At 39.9% G+C, this 18,052-nt stretch overlaps 1 protein-coding gene across 1 annotated transcript; it reads left to right on the forward strand.

Annotated features, from left to right (window-relative positions):
- Nucleotides 1-2,013: 2,013 nt before the first annotated feature.
- On the forward strand, nt 2,014-17,620 carry LOC113024729 (E3 ubiquitin-protein ligase pellino homolog 1-like). Its single transcript, XM_026172024.1, has 7 exons — nt 2,014-2,229; nt 9,514-9,674; nt 14,141-14,270; nt 14,602-14,703; nt 15,799-15,996; nt 16,079-16,267; nt 16,598-17,620. Exons 2-7 carry the CDS (start codon nt 9,589-9,591, stop codon nt 17,174-17,176), a joined length of 1,284 nt encoding a protein of 427 aa, XP_026027809.1. The 5' UTR covers nt 2,014-2,229; nt 9,514-9,588; the 3' UTR covers nt 17,177-17,620.
- The last annotated feature ends 432 nt before the right edge of the window (nt 17,621-18,052 follow it).

The raw sequence follows: 18,052 nt of genomic DNA on the forward strand, positions 1-18,052 counted from the left end.
ACTGCGGGATTTGATTCCCTGCCGTTGTAGTGTGTTACTGATGGTGACCTTTGTTACTTTGGTCCCAGCTCTCTGCAGGTCATTCACCAGGTCCCCCCGTGTGGTTCTGGGATCTTTGCTCACCGTTCTCATGATCATTTTGACCCCACGGGATGAGATCTTGCGTGGAGCCCCAGATCGAGGGAGATTATCAGTGGTCTTGTATGTCTTCCATTTTCTGATGATTGCTCCCACAGTTGATTTTTTCACACCAAGCTGCTTGCCTATTGTAGATTCACTCTTCCCAGTCTGGTGCAGGTCTACAATACTTTTCCTGGTGTCCTTCGAAAGCTCTTTGGTCTTGGCCATGGCAGAGTTTGGAGTCTGACTGTTTGAGGCTGTGGACAGGTGTCTTTTATACAGATGATGAGTTCAAACAGGTGCCATTCATACAGGTAACGAGTGGGGGACAGAAAAGCTTCTTACAGAAGACGTTACAGGTCTGTGAGAGCCAGAGATTTTCCTTGTTTGAGGTGACCAAATACTTATTTTCCACCCTGATTTACGAATAAATTCTTTACAAATCCTACCATGTGAATTCACGGATTTTTTTTTCACATTCTGTCTCTCACAGTTGAAGTGTACCTCTGGTGCAAATTACTGACCTCTGTCATCATTTTAAGTGGGGGAACTTGCACAATCGGTGGCTGACTAAATACTTTTTTGCCCCACTGTAGTAATGTCTGACATGACTGTTAGTGTATGCTATTGTTCCTGTTGTTTAGGAAACGGTTTCCACCTTGGGATCCTAAATACAAAATAGGCTGTAAAAATCAGATCCAATACTCTCAGTAAAGGAACATGGCTCATTTTCCAGGAACTAAGATCACTTCAAAGTTGGACAGTGCTCTTCTTCCATTACAAGCACAGCACAGCGTTTTACCTTAACCAGCCTTGTTACAGCTGTTCTGTTTATCCAGCACTTGTTTTTTTTTTATCTGTTGTCTGTCTCTGTGTGTTAACCTGCCTCAAACTGGTATAAGAAAATAGACGGGCCGATGTTTTAGGTATAATATCTGATTTAAATTGTGTTGTGACATGACTGGAAAAAATACTAATAAAAAAAAAAAAATCAACACTATTTACATTTAAAAAAAAACAAACCCCCAAACAACAACTACCAAGATAACTTTTTAAAGTATATTTAGGAACAGGATGAAGCTTGTAGGAACTCTACATCGTTGGGGACGGTTAATCAAAATAAACCAGTTGGTAACTCACTCCTGTCTTCCAAAAGTTTACGCAGCAGCCTAAGGTACCAAAACGTATAACTGACACGTCGGCGTTTAAACAGACATTATTAACATTTTAAATACATATTATCCCAGTTTACGATTAAGGTCCCTGGAATGTACTTGACACGTATTTTGCTCACTACCGACTTCTTGGCTTTAAATATATTATTTCATGCGCAGGAGGTTTTATGCTTGTGTGCTGTCATCTGTGCTGTGTGGTTTACATTCTTCTTACAGTTACAGTTACAGTTACATTTCCTGTCTTTCATATATATATATTTTAATTGATTGTTACCAAACCATTGCCCTCAGGATTAATAAGTATTCAGATTCTGATTCAGAGTTTGATTTTAATTTAGCTGAATGACCTAATGTGAGGAAACATTTGACTAATTTGAGAGGATGTCTTATTGGGGTAACAGCTGCAGTAAGTCATAAACCTAAAATCATAGTTGTTTGTGCACAGCTACACACGCAGACCGCAGAGAAAACCGGAAGTACAGGTTTTGTATTTTCATAATAAAACAAGTGTTAATGGTGCAACCATCTCAAATAACCAGGTTCTCTTAATTAACTATGAGTAAACTAAAAACTAAAAGTAGACGTTCAAGTTTATAAGACATACTACTGGCATTTACTTCAGCTTGAAAACAATTTGGCATTTGAGTAAGTATTGAGTATTTTGGTATTCAAGTAAGTTAAGTTGTTTTACTCTGAAATGTTAACCGGAAATCAGTAGCCTTGATAGCTAAGAGGCGCAGTTGAGTTAGAAAACGGTTAAGCCAGCATTCGCTCAGTGTGGTTTTGTTAGGAACAAAATCGATAAAAAGTCGCCGAACTCCTGGTAAACATTTAAGTAACTGTGACATTTATGGTCTAAAACGGCTAACAGCGTTTGTTCCTGGAACAAAGACATCCGGGACATGAGACTGCTTTAAGACGAACTGTAACTTCGGTGAGTTAATTGTCTAAGGAGTTGATTCTTTTCGTCATTGTTAGCGCCACTAACGCCGCCTTAGTCCTCTGTAGTTAGTGGTAACCTTATGCTAAATAAGTACCTAATGAACTAACACATTCTCTGCTTTTTCTCAAGTTTTACGATCGAAAAATGCTAACTAGCTACGAGTTACCGTAATGACGTTATATAGGGCAACAACAGTATACCAATCTCTTAAACAATTCAAGATTTAGGTTGAAAGCGCCATAGGTTTAGGTTGATAAGCGTCTTTTTTTTTTCACTGACAAAATCCCAAACACAAGTTGTTTTTTTTTGGGGGGGGGAGATTGTGTGAGTTTTGGAAAACGTAAATCAAATTTTATCGACGCTTTTATGGTCGTATATGGTATTAAATTTCGTAATAAATTACGGTGACACGTCCTTTCCGTAGTAACTTGTGAAGTGTCCTGTGTGTATGTGTGTCATAAACGGCTCTGAAGTGTCTGCTGACTCCACTAACATAGCTTCTTTTCTGTAATAGTGTGTCGTACTGTTTTGTCCACAATAGAGTGGCCACAAATAGAACTCCAGATATTTAATTAAAATGTACACACAGCATTGCTATATTCTGCAGCTCATTGAATTCAGGATTTGAAGTTATTATTCATATTAGGTAAAACATATAGTGTGTGTATATTTAGTGTCTTAAACAGGGCTCTGTCCGTGGTGGTACTCCGTCCTGTCCTGTAGCCCAGCTGGCCTTCTTTGTCCTGGCCACACAGACTCATTAGCATTCACCATCCTACCAGAGCATCCATCTGTCCCCACAGACGATGCTTTTGTTCCCCATTTTAATGTTAAAACTTTGCCCTTTTTGTCCAACTGTCCCCTCATATTAAAAGCCTACAGATGTGTCAGCCCATCTCCAAAGACGAATGTTGATCTAAAGCCTGGAAAGTTTTAGGAGTTCTAGGTGAGAGTTGCACCAGAGGATAAACAGAAGTGATGCTTACAGTTTACGTAAATTGAGATATTTCATTGTCAGAATATCACAATTTATAGCTGATTTACATACGTTAACGTTTCTGTGGCTGTTGTTCAAACTGGTATTCACAAACAAAAGGGCAGAAAAATTATGATATTAATCCTGAGGGCGAATCTGTGGGAGAACTCTGAAATGCTAAAGATGGTAGTTGTCCCAACTTTGTCACCAGAGAGCCAATTAACACCCAGATAATGAAACAGAAAGTCTTTGACTTTTTACCACTGGAGTGAGGAGATCTCTGAAAATGTTGACTTTTTTTTGGCCGGTCCCCACTTTTTCACACCCCTCTTAGGTATCTGCAGAACATGCCTGCTCGTGTTCTGCAGGCTCATCTGCGGTATGTGTGTGGAGTGGGAGGTATTTCTTCTTCAGAGGTTATGTGGAATCATCACAGAATGGTATAGGTCTTGTACCTTGTAGCTGGTCTGGTTTGGTAAACATCCAACACCTCCGCCCCCACCCCCCTGTTATTTCTTTAATATTACTGTACATGAGTTTATCCTGTTGTGTCATTCTTTTGCTAACTAACTTGTATAGTACCCACAACTCTTGGCTGACATTTCCTTTGAGCTTTAGATTAGAATAACTTAATCTTTTATTTCAACTCAATAATAGTTACAGATCACAGCGTTTTAGAAATACTGGTTGGATGTTCCAAGTAAACTCATAATTTTCTAGCATAGTTCATAAATTTAAAATAGATTTCTTTTAAGAGTTTCATCATGTACATGTAAGCCATAGAAGGGCTCCAACTCTCATAGCCATGATAGTTCTTTGCACTTTAGGATTGTCTTAATCCTAATAATGGTTTTATCCCATGCTGGCGTTCTGGCTTGGCTAAATAAGTGTGAGCCATCCTGAATGGTATTCCAGTGAATATTCTGCAGTTTTGTGTACTGTAAACACCTTACTTTCACAGTAATGAAACAATATAGTGGTCAGATAGAGGTACCCGTTTGTGTCAGGTGTTATTCTGCTGTCTTTATAGTCTGTTTTTTTTTTTTTTTCCATAGTGGATAAAGAAAAAAAGTGACTAACAGCTCAATGTACAGTGCTGTGGAAAAGTATTTTCCCTGTTTCTGATGTCTTTCTTTTTTATTTTTGGAACATCATTTATTATATGATGTAAAGTAATATTAAACATAGATGGCATGAGAATTACAAATTGCAATTTTTAAATCATGATTTTATTTATTAATGGGGAAAAAGGCTATTTAGACATACCTGGCCCGATCTGAAAGTGAATTTCCCCTGAACCTGCTGGTGTGGCACTTTTGACACCAAGAACTGCAAATGTTTGCAAGGGTGTTTCACATCACTGTAGAGGAAGTGTTGTTAGTTCATACCGAGATGAAATGGAATGTTAACTTTCCAAAAAGTTCCTTTTGCCTCCTCAGTCTACGGGCTATTTTCTGAAAAGCTTTGGTTATCATTAAGATGGTTTTTTTGGCAAATGTGACATTACCCTTTTGTACTTGTACTCTCCTATGGATTTTATTTTTTTGTGGCCAGCAGTTCTTTAGATGATGTTTCTTCTTTGACCTCCTGGGATGAGTTGTCAATGAATTTTTTTAGTGTTTTTGGTAGGCCTGGTACTCCTGGGAAGGTTCCCCACTGTTGGAAGTTTTTGTTTGTTTGTGGGAAATGGCTTACACCATGGATCAATGGAGTCTCAAAGCCTTAGAAATGGTTGGTAAACCTTTTCTGGCTGGTGGATGTCAGTGACTGTGTTTGTTTCTTTAGACTGTGAGATGTGTTGCGTTTTGAAGTCTTTTCAGTCTACTCCACTTTGTAGGACAGATTCTATTTAAGTGATATCTTGATTTAACAGATCTGGCAGTAATCTGGCCCACGTGTGACTAGTGAAATTGAGCTTGACTTTCCAAAAAAAGTGTGTTTAAAAATTAAGAAGGCAGCAGACAATGTAGTTTGCAGTCAGGTATTCAGCTGATACCCATCTGCTTAAGTTAATTAATTATGGTACACTAAAAATTTGTACTCTTTTATAAGAGGCTGATGTTGATAACCTAAAGTAACAGCGCTTCCATCAAATGACATCAAGGCTGAATCGTCACCATGCCAGTGGTGAGAAACGGCAGCCCAAACTAGGTCGCGTGAGGAGCCGTGACTCCATTTGAGCTTTGTGTTGTTGAGGCTGATTACAAATTGAGAGATGGGTCACAAAGGCGGGATACAGTGAGTTGCAGTATGAACATAGCATCTATGTCAGAATCTACATTGCTTTCACAAGAGGGAAAAGACGCACATGAGAAAGAGGAGTGAAGTCACTTTAGAACTCAACCTTGTTATCTGGTGTCAATTTACAGATAGTGACTGTGTCTCTTCAACCCTGCATTTCACTGAAATAAACTTTGGACATTTTTGAGGGCATTGGATAGTCACGGGGACATCGCTTTGTTGTAAATGCACTGAAATCACATTACCTCTTAAGCTTTCCAGTCAGCTGCAAGGAGATCCTACAAGGTTTATCTTTAATTTTAGCCATAGGATGTTTTTCAAATGAAGTCAGAAATTGAAAGCTTTGTGTCTATATAATTCTTATAGCAATGAACTTGGAATCAGTGTGTAATGTAAAATAATTATTACAATGTTACAGATTTGTTCAGAATAATTTTTAATGTTGATAATTTTTCTGCTTCACAACATAATTCCTTTTGCAAGTGCGGCATTTTGAAGAAGTGACATATTTTGATGTACTTATTAGTAGGAAGCAACAGATTAATTCAGTTCATTTAATGCATTTTCCTTTTAATGTAAACCTGAGATAGATCCATACAGTAGGACATTTGGTGATAGTATGCAGAAGATCAGTTATTCTAAGTGATTAACCTTATGTGTCCAGACAGGAATGGCCTGTGATGAAGATGATGTGAATCACACGCTATGAACTGAGGCTACGTCCACACGTACACGGGTATTTTTGAAAACTGAGATTTTCCTTTTTCGTTTTAAAAAATAATCCCGTCCACACGTAAACGCAGAAATGAAGGAAAATGCTGCTAGGAACATGCCAAAGCAACAGGTGGCGCTAGATTCCTAACCGTGCAGAAATGTTGGCCAATCAGAAGTCTAGAAGCCTCGGTGGGGGAAAAGTAAACAAAGCTGGGGCATAGAAGCAGAACCGAGTCGTATGTGTGGAGGGACAGTAACTGTGTGTATATGTAAGCATTTAAACACTGCAGAGAGTACAATTAACAGTATTGTAGAAATTCATTTAACCAAAACAATAACGTGGTGCACAGTGTGACGTCAAAAAAGGCGCACACCTTTGACGCTGCGTTTTCTCAGTTTTCTCAGTTTTTCTCGTCCACACGTAAATGCAAAAACTGAGTTTTCGAAAATATCCACCCTGGCAGGAGATTTTAAAAATCTCAGTTTTCAGTGACTGAAAACGCCGTTTACGTGTGGATGGAAGGTGCAAACGCATAGAGAAATCTGCGTTTTCAAAATTCCCGGGTACGTGTGGACGTAGCCTGAGTCAGCAGATGCAGCAGGTGTTACAGATCTAAAGTTTAAGGGTCAGAATTTTTTATTCAATATAAAACACAAGTTACGGCTGCATCATTAAATATGCTGGTCTGTGGTATCTTCAGTTGACCCTGTCCTTGTCCACAACTGAGATTCAGCCATAGCTAGTGTCAGCCTTCAGCGGTGTATTTAAAGATAGGCAGGTGGCGTACTACACATTCATCATTATCACTATCATTAAAGCTCTAGTTGATAATTAATTGTAGATGTAGAAACGTACAGGTGCATGTGTTTATCCTGGATTAGCAGGTCCTGGCCCTGTTGAATGATATTTGCAACTAAGAATCGGTAAATAACACCATTTACGGATGTATATATATTTTTAATATTTTTGTTTAAGTATTATTATTAATAATAATACTTTATTATTTATTTATGTAAAATTGTTTTAGATTATCTTATCTAACAGTATTTAAAGTAGGTTGATTATTAAAAATTGCTTTAGTGAAAATACACAAGGTAACTGTTTTGTCTTAAAGTTCATGCATTCTTAAATTGTAAAGTTGAAGAGCATGAGGACACCTGAGTGGGGGAAACAACTCAAAAAGCTCTGATACTGCAGAAAACACATGAAAGGCTTCTGAGTGGGAAGTATGTGCTAAAATGAAAGGCTGACGGGAAGCAAGAAATGGCACAGCTTTTCAGTGCATGCTAACACAGAATAGCGCTTATCGCCATCAGCATATCTTCATCTAGAAGTGAAATGCCACATCCTAACAGCTTTTAATACATTTTCTGCTAAGTTGCTTTGATACCAGCTTATCTTGATAGTGTCTTGATATACTCCTTGTTTCCCGTCACTTAGCTGTATCATGCGTTTATCTGTGGTATTAAGAGGAAACATGCTGTAAAGGCTTCAGTTTGTCCTGCCTGGAATAACGATTATGTTGGATGATGTTTGCCAAACTTAACTGTTACTCCTTCTACCTTCTTTCTTCTTGTGCTCTGAGGCCTGATCTGAACTTATTGGCTGTAGACAATTCTGCTTTGTAATGGACTTCTAAATATAAATATTGGTGAACGTTACAGAAATTTTAGTGTTTTGTTCATAAGCTTAAAAGGTCAAGAACAGTCTTCTCCACTAAACATTCAGTTAATCATTTTAGTCTATACCACAAATATGTAACCAGTTTCCCCCACAACCAAAAGATCAGGGTTTAACAGCCATTTGTATGCTTTACTGGGTGCAGAGAGAACAATCATGGAAGAGGAGCAGCTTCAGCTTCACTATAAGCTATGGCGTCACCTACACTACTACTGTATTGTGGGAAAAATGGAAGCTGAATCTTCTAAAACCTTTAATCTGCACACTCAGGTGTATTTTTTACATTCTCCACTCATTCAATATTTGTATTGTTACTTTTATGGAGAAAACTGTTCAATGCAGTGAGACAGATGTCAGTTCTGGATGGGGTGTAACAAAGATGCATCATAAATTAATGTCTTAATAACTGAGCTGGTCAGGTAAAATGTCAAAGATGAGTTTAATGTAGCAGGATTGTACTTATTTTCTCAACACGGAGTTGTTTTTTCCCTGTTCTGAAAAATGTGATTATAGGAAAACACTGTCATGGCCAGTCGGCTTGCATAGCACAACGTTTACTGGTCCATCAGCTGTGCTGAACGTGTCCTTCTTAGCCTGTTACTATAGCCAACACTCATTGATAGTTTTTCTTCCTTAAATCCTTAAAAGTTGAGTGAAGAAATATATTTTTTTTAAAAACAGCCCTTTAAAAAAAAAAAAAAAATGCATTTTTTTTTTTTAAAGCGTTGCTTAAAATGGGGGGCAGGGATAGCTCAGTAGGTAAAGTGGTCACCCCATGATCGGAAGGTCGGCGGTTCGAATCCACTTAACGGCTACCCTGAGGTACCCCTGAGCAAGGTACCGTCCCTACACACTGCTCCCCGGGCGCCTGCTTAGTGGGCTGCCCACTGCTTCACTGAGTGAATGGGTCAAATGCAGAGAAAAACAAGTAATTTCCCCATGGGGATCAATAAAGTATCCATTATTATTATTATTATTATTATTATTATTATTATTATTATTAAAATGGTATTTTCAGAATATTAGCAATGCTGAACAAAGAGCGGAATTATACCTGAATCTGTGACGGTGATCTGCCACACTTTTTCCATAAGCTGGAATATTAACTCTAGGGATTGCACTCAAAGAAAAAAATTGGGGGTCCTTCAACATACCCACATCTGTGTGACAACCAGTCGAGATCAGTGCAGTATTTGTCATAATTGTGTAACACGCAGATTTAGATGATCATGATGTGTCCTCTTTGGCCTTTTGACATCAGAGCTGGCATTCTGAATACAGGCTCAGCTTGTTAAGTGTTTTCTGTTCTTCTGTTTTTTGTTTATTTCATAGTACAAAAGAACATAACATCAGTCCTGGCGTGTTTCTAAGTGAGTCAGCCTTCACAGATAAAATGGACCCTGCATTACCCCAACAACACTCAGTAGATTTGAATGGATACATTGTGCGCCACTGTTGCTCCCAGTACAAAGACACTGGGTGTATTGTAGCAATGAATAGGATCGTGTTGAAGCCTTTGTGTGTTTATATGAATGCCTAAATGTTTTTAAAGTGAATATTCAGTGATGTATGTTTTTCATTATTTTTCTTTAAAACCGAATCATGAAAACTTTTGATGATTTTATATCCAAGAATATAAACCTTGGTCTGATTGTGTCTGCAGGTGGCGGGCTGTGTGCCTCTTTCAGTAGAGAATCTCTGATGGTACTCAGCCTGCCTTTTTCAGAAACCTGCACAGATGTTTTCGCTGGGTCAGGAAAACATCTCCACCCACCTTATGTCTACCAAAGGACCTGTCAAATATGGGGAGCTCATCGTTCTGGGGTAAGCGGTTAATTACTGAGTTCACATACATTCATAAGTCATCAAAGCAGAACTTCTTCAGACCATTTTTTTTCTTTAAAATCCTTTTTAAAACTGTTGAATGTGTAGGAAATAAGCAGCTTTTGATCAATGTTGTACCTTCCAGGAAGGAGGGAACAAAATCCTATTATTTTACCCACAGGCACACATGCAGGCAAGAAATCAACGATGGTGAAAACACAGTGTTTGGCTTAACAAGAGGAAACCCTTTCTTACATTTTTTTTAACAGGGGGATTTAGCTGTAAGGAGGGATTCCATTTGAGTTCTGTTGTCTCAATATCAAACTTAAAAGGCATACAGTAACCAAACATGCATAATAAATATGAATTTTTTCCGCCAGTGGAGATGGTTAATACAGCAGTCCCAGTCATGGTAAGATGAAGAACAACTGACATGGCAGGAATCAACATCTGCGTATTTGCTTTTTGTCAAAGGGAAAAGTGGTTAATGCAGACACTGTGTACGCACACTCATTCTAAACCCACAGACCACAGAGGCAAACTCTCTCTAAACCCACAGAGTAAAAGCCCTTCAGGTGGAAAGATGGGGTACTGTCATCACCCTGCCAGGCGGGTGGTGTGGGCACCTAAGTTTGTGAATGCGATAACTCGAGATCAAAGCAGCATAGGAGCTTCAAATTGATACCAGAGGCACATCTACAAAAAATCTGGGACAAGTTTGAATCTCAGTGACCTCAATCTCAAGGTCAGAGTAAGCTTTCTGAAAATGTTGTGAATATGATAACTTGAGAACAAGGCGACGTAGGTTTTTGAAATTGATACTAGAAAGTTGTTCTATACAGTGGATGTAGAAAAAGGAGTTAAATTCATAACTGATAGGGGACTTTAATGCGGTCTAAAACTAAATGTTTTAATAAATGTCACAACCACTCATTTACATGTAAAGGACTCTGGCCTCCTCCCGCAAGCCAAAGACGTCTAATGTTAGCTTACTGTTTTATTTTTAATTGGGTTTAGGCATGAATGTGATTGTCATTAATGACAGTAAAATCCTGGAAAAGGAAGACGGGATACATCCTTAGTTTTGTTTGCACTTATAAAAAAAGTTTAGTGCCTGCAAGCTGCAATCACTTATACAACTTTCTTCAATATTTTATCTATATTTTTTATAAATATCATAATCACAAACTTCCATGATATATCATGATAAACTTTTGAGGCCATCTGAAGCATTTCTAGACCGTATCTTATAGATATGTTCCTGGAAACTTGTGTGCTCGGGGTGGCTAGTGTTTGGTAAAAGTCTCTTTAAAATCCCTTTTAATTTCTAAAATGTACGTAGTAATTCTAAACCAAACGATAAAACAGCTGGATATTGCAGACATATTTTTGATGTCATCAAAACCATTTTTGGAGTTTGATAACCGATCCTTAAACCTGGTTGTAACATTCAACTTCTTTAGCTGTAGTATAAAGGACAAATTGTGCTGTTGTTGATCTAAAAGAACCTGGCAGTCTTTGTTTGTGTGCCTTGAAGTTTATAAGCGTCACTGTTTTAGGTAAGAAATTGACTAAACTTGGGTAGGTTTAAGCAAGTCTCTTTATTTTAATGTGCCTTGTAGTGTGAGAAATTCAGTTGGGTGCTGCATAACTAAAGTGTGTTGGGAAACTCAACCGCAGCCATTAAATGCTGCCGACTTCCTGACTAAAGGCCATTCACTGTGCACACAAGAGTGAGCCTGCGGTTCAGGGAGGTCGGGTCAGGGACGTGGTGGCTGCTGTGGTTTTAGCCCTTTTGTTTGCTTTTGTATTATTGTGACCACACGTGGAATTAAACAGTCTGGATTGCCCTGAGGCTGGCAATTACACTAGTCATAAGATTTAATTAGAAAGATCCACATAGTTTGTGAAAACATACCTTGTAGTGTGGTTCATAGAGTGGAGCCACAGCGGAACTGGGGTGGCTAGTGTTTGTCTAAGAAAAAGGTGGCTGGTACTTCATCTCAAACGCAGGAAGTTTGCATTAAGCAGTGAAAGAATGGCTTGTCTCAACTGTTTACTTGACCTGCAGCTAACAGCAGCCTGACTCTGAAGATAACTTCAGTTAAACTGACTCTTATTGGAGCCCCCATAACATTCAGGATTGTGTTTTCAAATGTTAAACACATCAGGACGACAGCGGTGCTGTCATTGTTTTGTGTTTTTTGTTAATTTTCAAAACATGATAGTTTGCTTTTAAAAAACAGACACATTTAATGGTATCCTAATGGCTCAGTTGGATAACCTATAAATCTCTCAACCGCAGCATCCTGCTTTTAATTCTGGACTGAAACCGTAGTTACTTTTTGCTCCCTCCCTCAAAGCTTCCTGTCTGCAGTGAAAGCTGTGGAAGGAATGTTTGGGCAATATCTCTGTTCGTCTTTTTACCTACACTACAGAGAAACGGCCTCGGTGTGTTTAGCCAACACAAACTAGCAGAGAAAACTGAAAGTGAAGCTGCTAGGGTTGTCAGGCATAAATTTCTCTTAGGTGGTTCCTTGTTGTTGGTGAGGCTGCAACAGTTTCTCTGGGAAATTCAGAGAAGTTTCGTTTTATTTGTTTTTCTATTGGATGCAGACCTGGGACCTGCAGGTTTAGCTAACAGCTCTGAGTTTGTTAACCATGAGTTGAGGGACGCTTTGGGTCTTCTTTTCCAAAAAGTGAGTTAACTTCAACTCCAACTCACTTTACTGAGAACTTTCACACTCATAAGGTTGAAACAGCAGTTGCGTTACAGATGTATATCAGCTCAGAATAAAAACTATAGTCTTCATCTTTCTAACTCTGTGACTCTGGCTGACCGTCTAAGAGGAGCATTTTTGTCCAGTTTCCTCGTACTGCAAACCTAACTGTGTGTCACTTTATCAAACGCTGTTTAAATAAAGCTTTAGCCATAGAACACACCAATCAATGAATCAATTGTCATGTTGCAATCGGTCACACGGAAAGATAGCTGTCATCTTGGAGATGATGTGAAGAGTCTGAAGACTTAAACTGTATAAAATGTATTTCAAAGAGAGCTTTAATTGCAGCTGCACAGTCCGTCTTCTGAATATGAGTTCACTTGCAAAGCAGGATGGATCCAAAACTGATCACTGATTTAGACCACGTCAGCCCCAGTTCCAGGCAGGCTAAGATTGGATCAGATTAGACATGGTTACGTTGGCGAACATTAAAGCAGAGATTTTAAGAAATTGGAGTAAAAAATTTTTTTTGGATTACATTTTTTACTGAATACGTCTGTGTAGGTCTTCAATCATCCTGGGGTTGAGGCGCCTGACAAGGGATTTTTAAAAAAACGCGTTATAGGTGGCAGACAGTTGGTGTTGTAAGCCACCTGGTCTGTTCTCAGTCTAAAATGTGAACATCGGTGTCCTCGAAGGAGTGACCTTTTATCTAGTAGATGCGAATGTACAGCTGAGTCTCGTCCTGTCGAGGTGGCGCATCTATGTTGTGCTGTGCGTTTATGGAGGAGCTGTTTGGTTTCTCCAGTGTAGAGGTCTGAGCACTCCTCACTGCACTACACAGCACACATTACATTGTTTAGTTTGTGTGTGGGAGTCTCATCCTTGGGATGAACCAGTTTTTGTCTGAGGGTGTGGTGGCGTTTGAAGCCATGCTTGGAGAAAATTCTCTAATAAACCTGCTACATAAGGGACGGCAATGTTGTTCTGTTTGTCATTCGGTTTCTCCCTAGTTGGTGTCTGACCTTCTTTCCTGTGTATCTTTGACTGATTTAATGAAGGCTCAGTTGGGATAACCATGTTTAAATCTTTAAAGCGTTTTTTAAATCTGTGTTTTCCTAAAAATAAATAATAATAAAAAATTATATGGAACTTTTATTGAGACAGTGGCCTAAGTTAATTACAACTGCTCGTTTCTTCCTTCCTATGATTAGCACTGACACGTTACTGAAGCTCAGCAGGTCGAGCAGGTCCTCTAATAGTCTGAAGGTGTGTGGTTTGATCCCTGGTTGCGCCAGTCTGCATACCAGATATCCTTACTAACCCCAAGCTGCTCTTTGATACATCCATCAGAGTGTAAATGTTAGAAAGCACTGAAGCATACAAAAAAGTGCTTGTGCAAATGAGTGAACAAGGCATGTTGAATAAAGCACTTCGAGTGCTCAGGTAGACTTGAAATATCCTCAGTCTAGTGGATTAAAATGGAGGCACTGCTCTCTCCATTCCCAGGTTGATTCCTAATATTTGGAGCACCACTGACCCTTTGTTTCCTTACTCACTGCTTAACTCTAGATGAACATACTCTAAGTTGATTTAAATGCTGAGCTGCCAGGAGATGATTTTCTGATTTGCCATTGTCTTTGGTTCATTCATTCATAATAATGTATTATTAAAATTAAAATGCCTTTTTGAAATGCAGCTGAACATAAAGCAGTTTTGCTCATCGTTATCCTCTGTGTTCAGGTGTAATGGGTCTCTACCCTATGGAGACAAGGGGAGGCGGAAAAGCCGCTTCGCTTTGTGTCGCAGAAATAAGGCCAACGGTGTGAAACCGAGCACTGTCCACATGTCATGCACACCTCAAGCTGCCAAGGTGAGAGTTCAACACAAATGAAAGTGGCACATTTCTGGTGTATTTTAATCTAAATATGACGAGTGTGAGGAAACTACAATGAATATGGAACGCATATTTAACTCTTTTAATCAGTTCTATCTTAAAGGTCTGCAGGTTAAATATGATGCTCTAAATGGAACATGCCCTTAATAGGATTTAACTAAAACATCTTGAATTTGTTACCAGTTTCAAAATACTCTTCCTGACATGCTTCCATCAGTATTAACATCCCCGCGATTGCTGTAGAAGAAATTCTTTCATGTCTTAAACACACTAACAGAGCTTCTTCTTTCATGTTTGTTTTGTTAAGGCCGTCAGCAACAAGGAGCAGCACAGTATTTCATACACGCTGTCTCGCGCACAGACAGTGGTGGTGGAGTACACTCATGACAGCAACACAGACATGTTCCAGGTGTGTACTTTGAAAAGCATACACCCTACATGGATATTCAACCTTGTGATTTTCAGTATTATCCTTTTTCAAATCAAATCACTTTTATTGTCACATCACATGTGCAGGTACATTGGTACAGCACATGTGAGTGAAATTCTTGTGTGCGAGCTTCACAAGCAACAGAGTTGTGCAAAATACAATAATGTAAACAAGCAAAATACAAGAATGGCTACATCTGAAACTAATAATATATGTACAATATATAATAGTATATGCATTTCTGGATGTGTATACTAAATATTTTTCTACGTGTGTGTGTGTGTGTGTGTGTGTGTGTGTGTGTGTGTGTGTGTGTGTGTGTGTGTGTGTATACACATATTTTACAAATTAAATAGAGTAAACAATAAAATAAAATATATAAAATATACAGAGTTGAGACGTGCAAAACAGTGGCATTACTGTACAGTATGGAGTGCATAATGTTGAAGTTCCAGTAGTGAAGCTGAGGTGTCTATGACGTGTTCAGCAGTCTGATGGCCTGGTGGAAGAAGCTGTCTCTCAGTCTGCTGGTACGGGACCGGATGCTGCAGAACCTCCTTCCTGATGGAAGCAGTCTGAACAGTTTATGGCTGGGGTGACTGGAGTCCTTGATGATCCTCCCCGCTTTCCTCAGGCAGCGCTTCCTGTAGATGTCTTGGAGGGAGGGAAGCTCACCTCCAATTATCCGTTCAGAGCACCGCACTACTCGCTGGAGAGCTTTGCAGTTGTAGGCGGTGCTGTTGCCATACCAGGTGGTGATGCATCCAGTGAGGATGCTCTCAATGGCACAGTGATAGAAGGTCCTGAGGATGCGGGGGCTCATGCCGAATCTTTTCAGTCTCCTGAGAAAGAAGAGGCACTGCTGCGCCTTCTTCACTGTTTTGTTTGTGTGTACTGACCACGTAAGATCCACGTAAGATTTTTAGGTCAAAGTGAACACTGGATGAATGACATTGTTACATGTCAGTTTTCTTTATTAAAGTGGTGTCTACCACAAAATATGTTCTGTAGGTAGCATAATGAACACCACTGAAAACAAGCAAGACATGAGCACTTGTCTCTGTGTAATTACAGATTGGCCGTTCTACAGAGAGTCCCATTGACTTTGTGGTTACGGATACTGTGCCTGGAGGTCAGAACCAAGCTGACAGTCAGACACTTCAGAGCACCATCTCCCGCTTTGCCTGCCGCATCATCTGCCAAAGAAACCCACCTTACTCTGCACGAATTTACGCCGCAGGCTTTGACACGTCTAAAAACATCTTCCTTGGGGTAGAATGCACAAACTGCTCATTTCCTGTGATAACATTTCTTCAGTTTGAATGTGCTAAACATACATTTGACCTCTTCATAGGAGAAGGCAGCCAAGTGGAGAATGCAGGATGGGCAGATGGATGCACTGACGACAAATGGAGTTCTCGTGATGCATCCTCGCCACGGCTTCTGCCAGGACTCCAAACCTGGTCAATGGAGGGAAATCTCAGTTTGTGGGAATGTTTTTACACTGCGGGAGACCAGATCAGCTCAGCAGAGGGGGAATATGGTGAGCGACTCCTGTTTTCTCTCACACACCACACAAACACACACAGTTGTGTTTTCATATTCTCGTGGGGACATCTAATTGATATGCTTTCCCTAGCTGCTTACTCTAATCCTAACCTAATTGTAACCCTGACACTAAAACCACATTTTGAGACTCAAAAATGTCTTCAAACACGTGGGGGAGGGGAATTTGTCCCCATAAGGGCCGTTGGTCCCCACAAGCATAGTAAACTTACAATCTTTGGTCCCCACAAAGACATGCAAACCTGTTACACACAGACATGCGCAAGGCCCAGGTCATTAATCCCAGGTCATTAATGCCCCCTCCAAGGTGGAATCTGAGTCCAACGAGCTGGTGGATGGGTCTCTTATCGACCTGTGTGGTGCCACCCTGCTGTGGCGCACGGCCGAAGGACTGTCCCTCACTCCCACTGTCAAACACCTGGAGGCCCTACGGCAGGAGCTGAATGCCGGGCGGCCACAGTGTCCCGTGGGCTTCAACACACTGGCCTTCCCCAGCCTGCGTCGCAAGGACGTCCTGGATGAGAAGCAACCATGGGCATACCTGCGCTGCGGCCATGTGCATGGCTACCATGGCTGGGGAGGGCGCTGTGATCCTGAGGTCGAAGCAGAGTGTCAGGAGCGGGAGTGCCCCATGTGCCGTGCGAGGGGCCCTTATGTGCCACTGTGGCTTGGCTGCGAGCCGGGGTTCTACGTCGATGCGGAGTCCCCTACCCACGCCTTTGTCCCCTGTGGCCACGTTTGTTCAGAAAAAACAACTGTGTACTGGAGCCAGATCCCGCTGCCACATGGCACACATGCCTTCCATGCCGCCTGCCCATTCTGCATCCAGCCGCTGAGCAGGGAGACCGGCTGTGTCAAACTGATCTTCCAAAGCCCGCTGGATTAGGAACGACTCTTGACTCTTTATCTGAAGCCTTAATCAACAAAAGAGGGATGCAACTATTTACAGTTTGGGAATTTTCATAACTTAATTTAACTTAATTTAGTGTTTTTGTGCATTTATTGGGTTGATTCTTACCTTTTATACGGTTATATGGTTCAGGCACCAAAAAGGTGATTGTTCTTCCCCAGATACAGCTGTCTGGAAAAGCTGTGATGATCTTTAACTTACTTACACTTAATTTATTCTTTTACCTTTTTAATGTAATTTTGTCTATGAGTCAGTGCAACATTTCCCTGCATCTCTCTGTAGCTGATTACCGTCTCATACTGCATTAATGAGCTGATAACAAGATCGAGTTAAGAGTTGTGTTCAGATGTTGGTCTGGAAGCTTATTCAGGGGAAACACTGGATTTTAGATTTTTTTTTTTTTTTTTTTTTTTTAAACATTTTTTTCTTACGTGGAGTGTAAGACTACATTTTGATTTTTTTGGGGGGGATTGTTTTTTAAACTCCAAAATCAAGTGACCTCTTTTTTTTTTTTTTTTTTTGAATGCAAACTCTGAACCCAAGCTAGCAAAACTGTATCTGGGAAACTTTTTAAGCTGCTCTCCTGTGACTTGAAACATCTATAAGTTTATACATTTTTCAACTAAAGAGATGAATGACTTCAAATCAGCGATCATTGTTTTAACAATTTTTTTTTTTTTTACAAGCAATAAATATAGACTTCCTTACAGACCTGGGTCTGTAAGGAAATAGTTATATTTATACTATTTATTAGGGAATAGTTACATTTATACTATTTATAAGGAAATAGTTACATTTCCTTACAGACCCAGGTAGCTCAGCAGCTCTGTATTCAGCATTTATCCAGTATCT

Source organism: Astatotilapia calliptera, chromosome 6 (genome assembly GCF_900246225.1).
Source record: "Astatotilapia calliptera chromosome 6, fAstCal1.2, whole genome shotgun sequence".
Lineage (NCBI taxonomy): Eukaryota > Metazoa > Chordata > Actinopteri > Cichliformes > Cichlidae > Astatotilapia > Astatotilapia calliptera.

Coding starts and splice junctions, on each gene's coding strand:
- LOC113024729 (XM_026172024.1), top strand. CDS start 9,589: ATGTTTTCGCTGGGTCAGGAAAACATCTCCACCCACCTTATGTCTACC. Junction 9,675..14,140: donor GGGGAGCTCATCGTTCTGGG/GTAAGCGGTTAA, acceptor CTCTGTGTTCAG/GTGTAATGGGTCTCTACCCT. Junction 15,997..16,078: donor CTAAAAACATCTTCCTTGGG/GTAGAATGCACA, acceptor ACCTCTTCATAG/GAGAAGGCAGCCAAGTGGAG.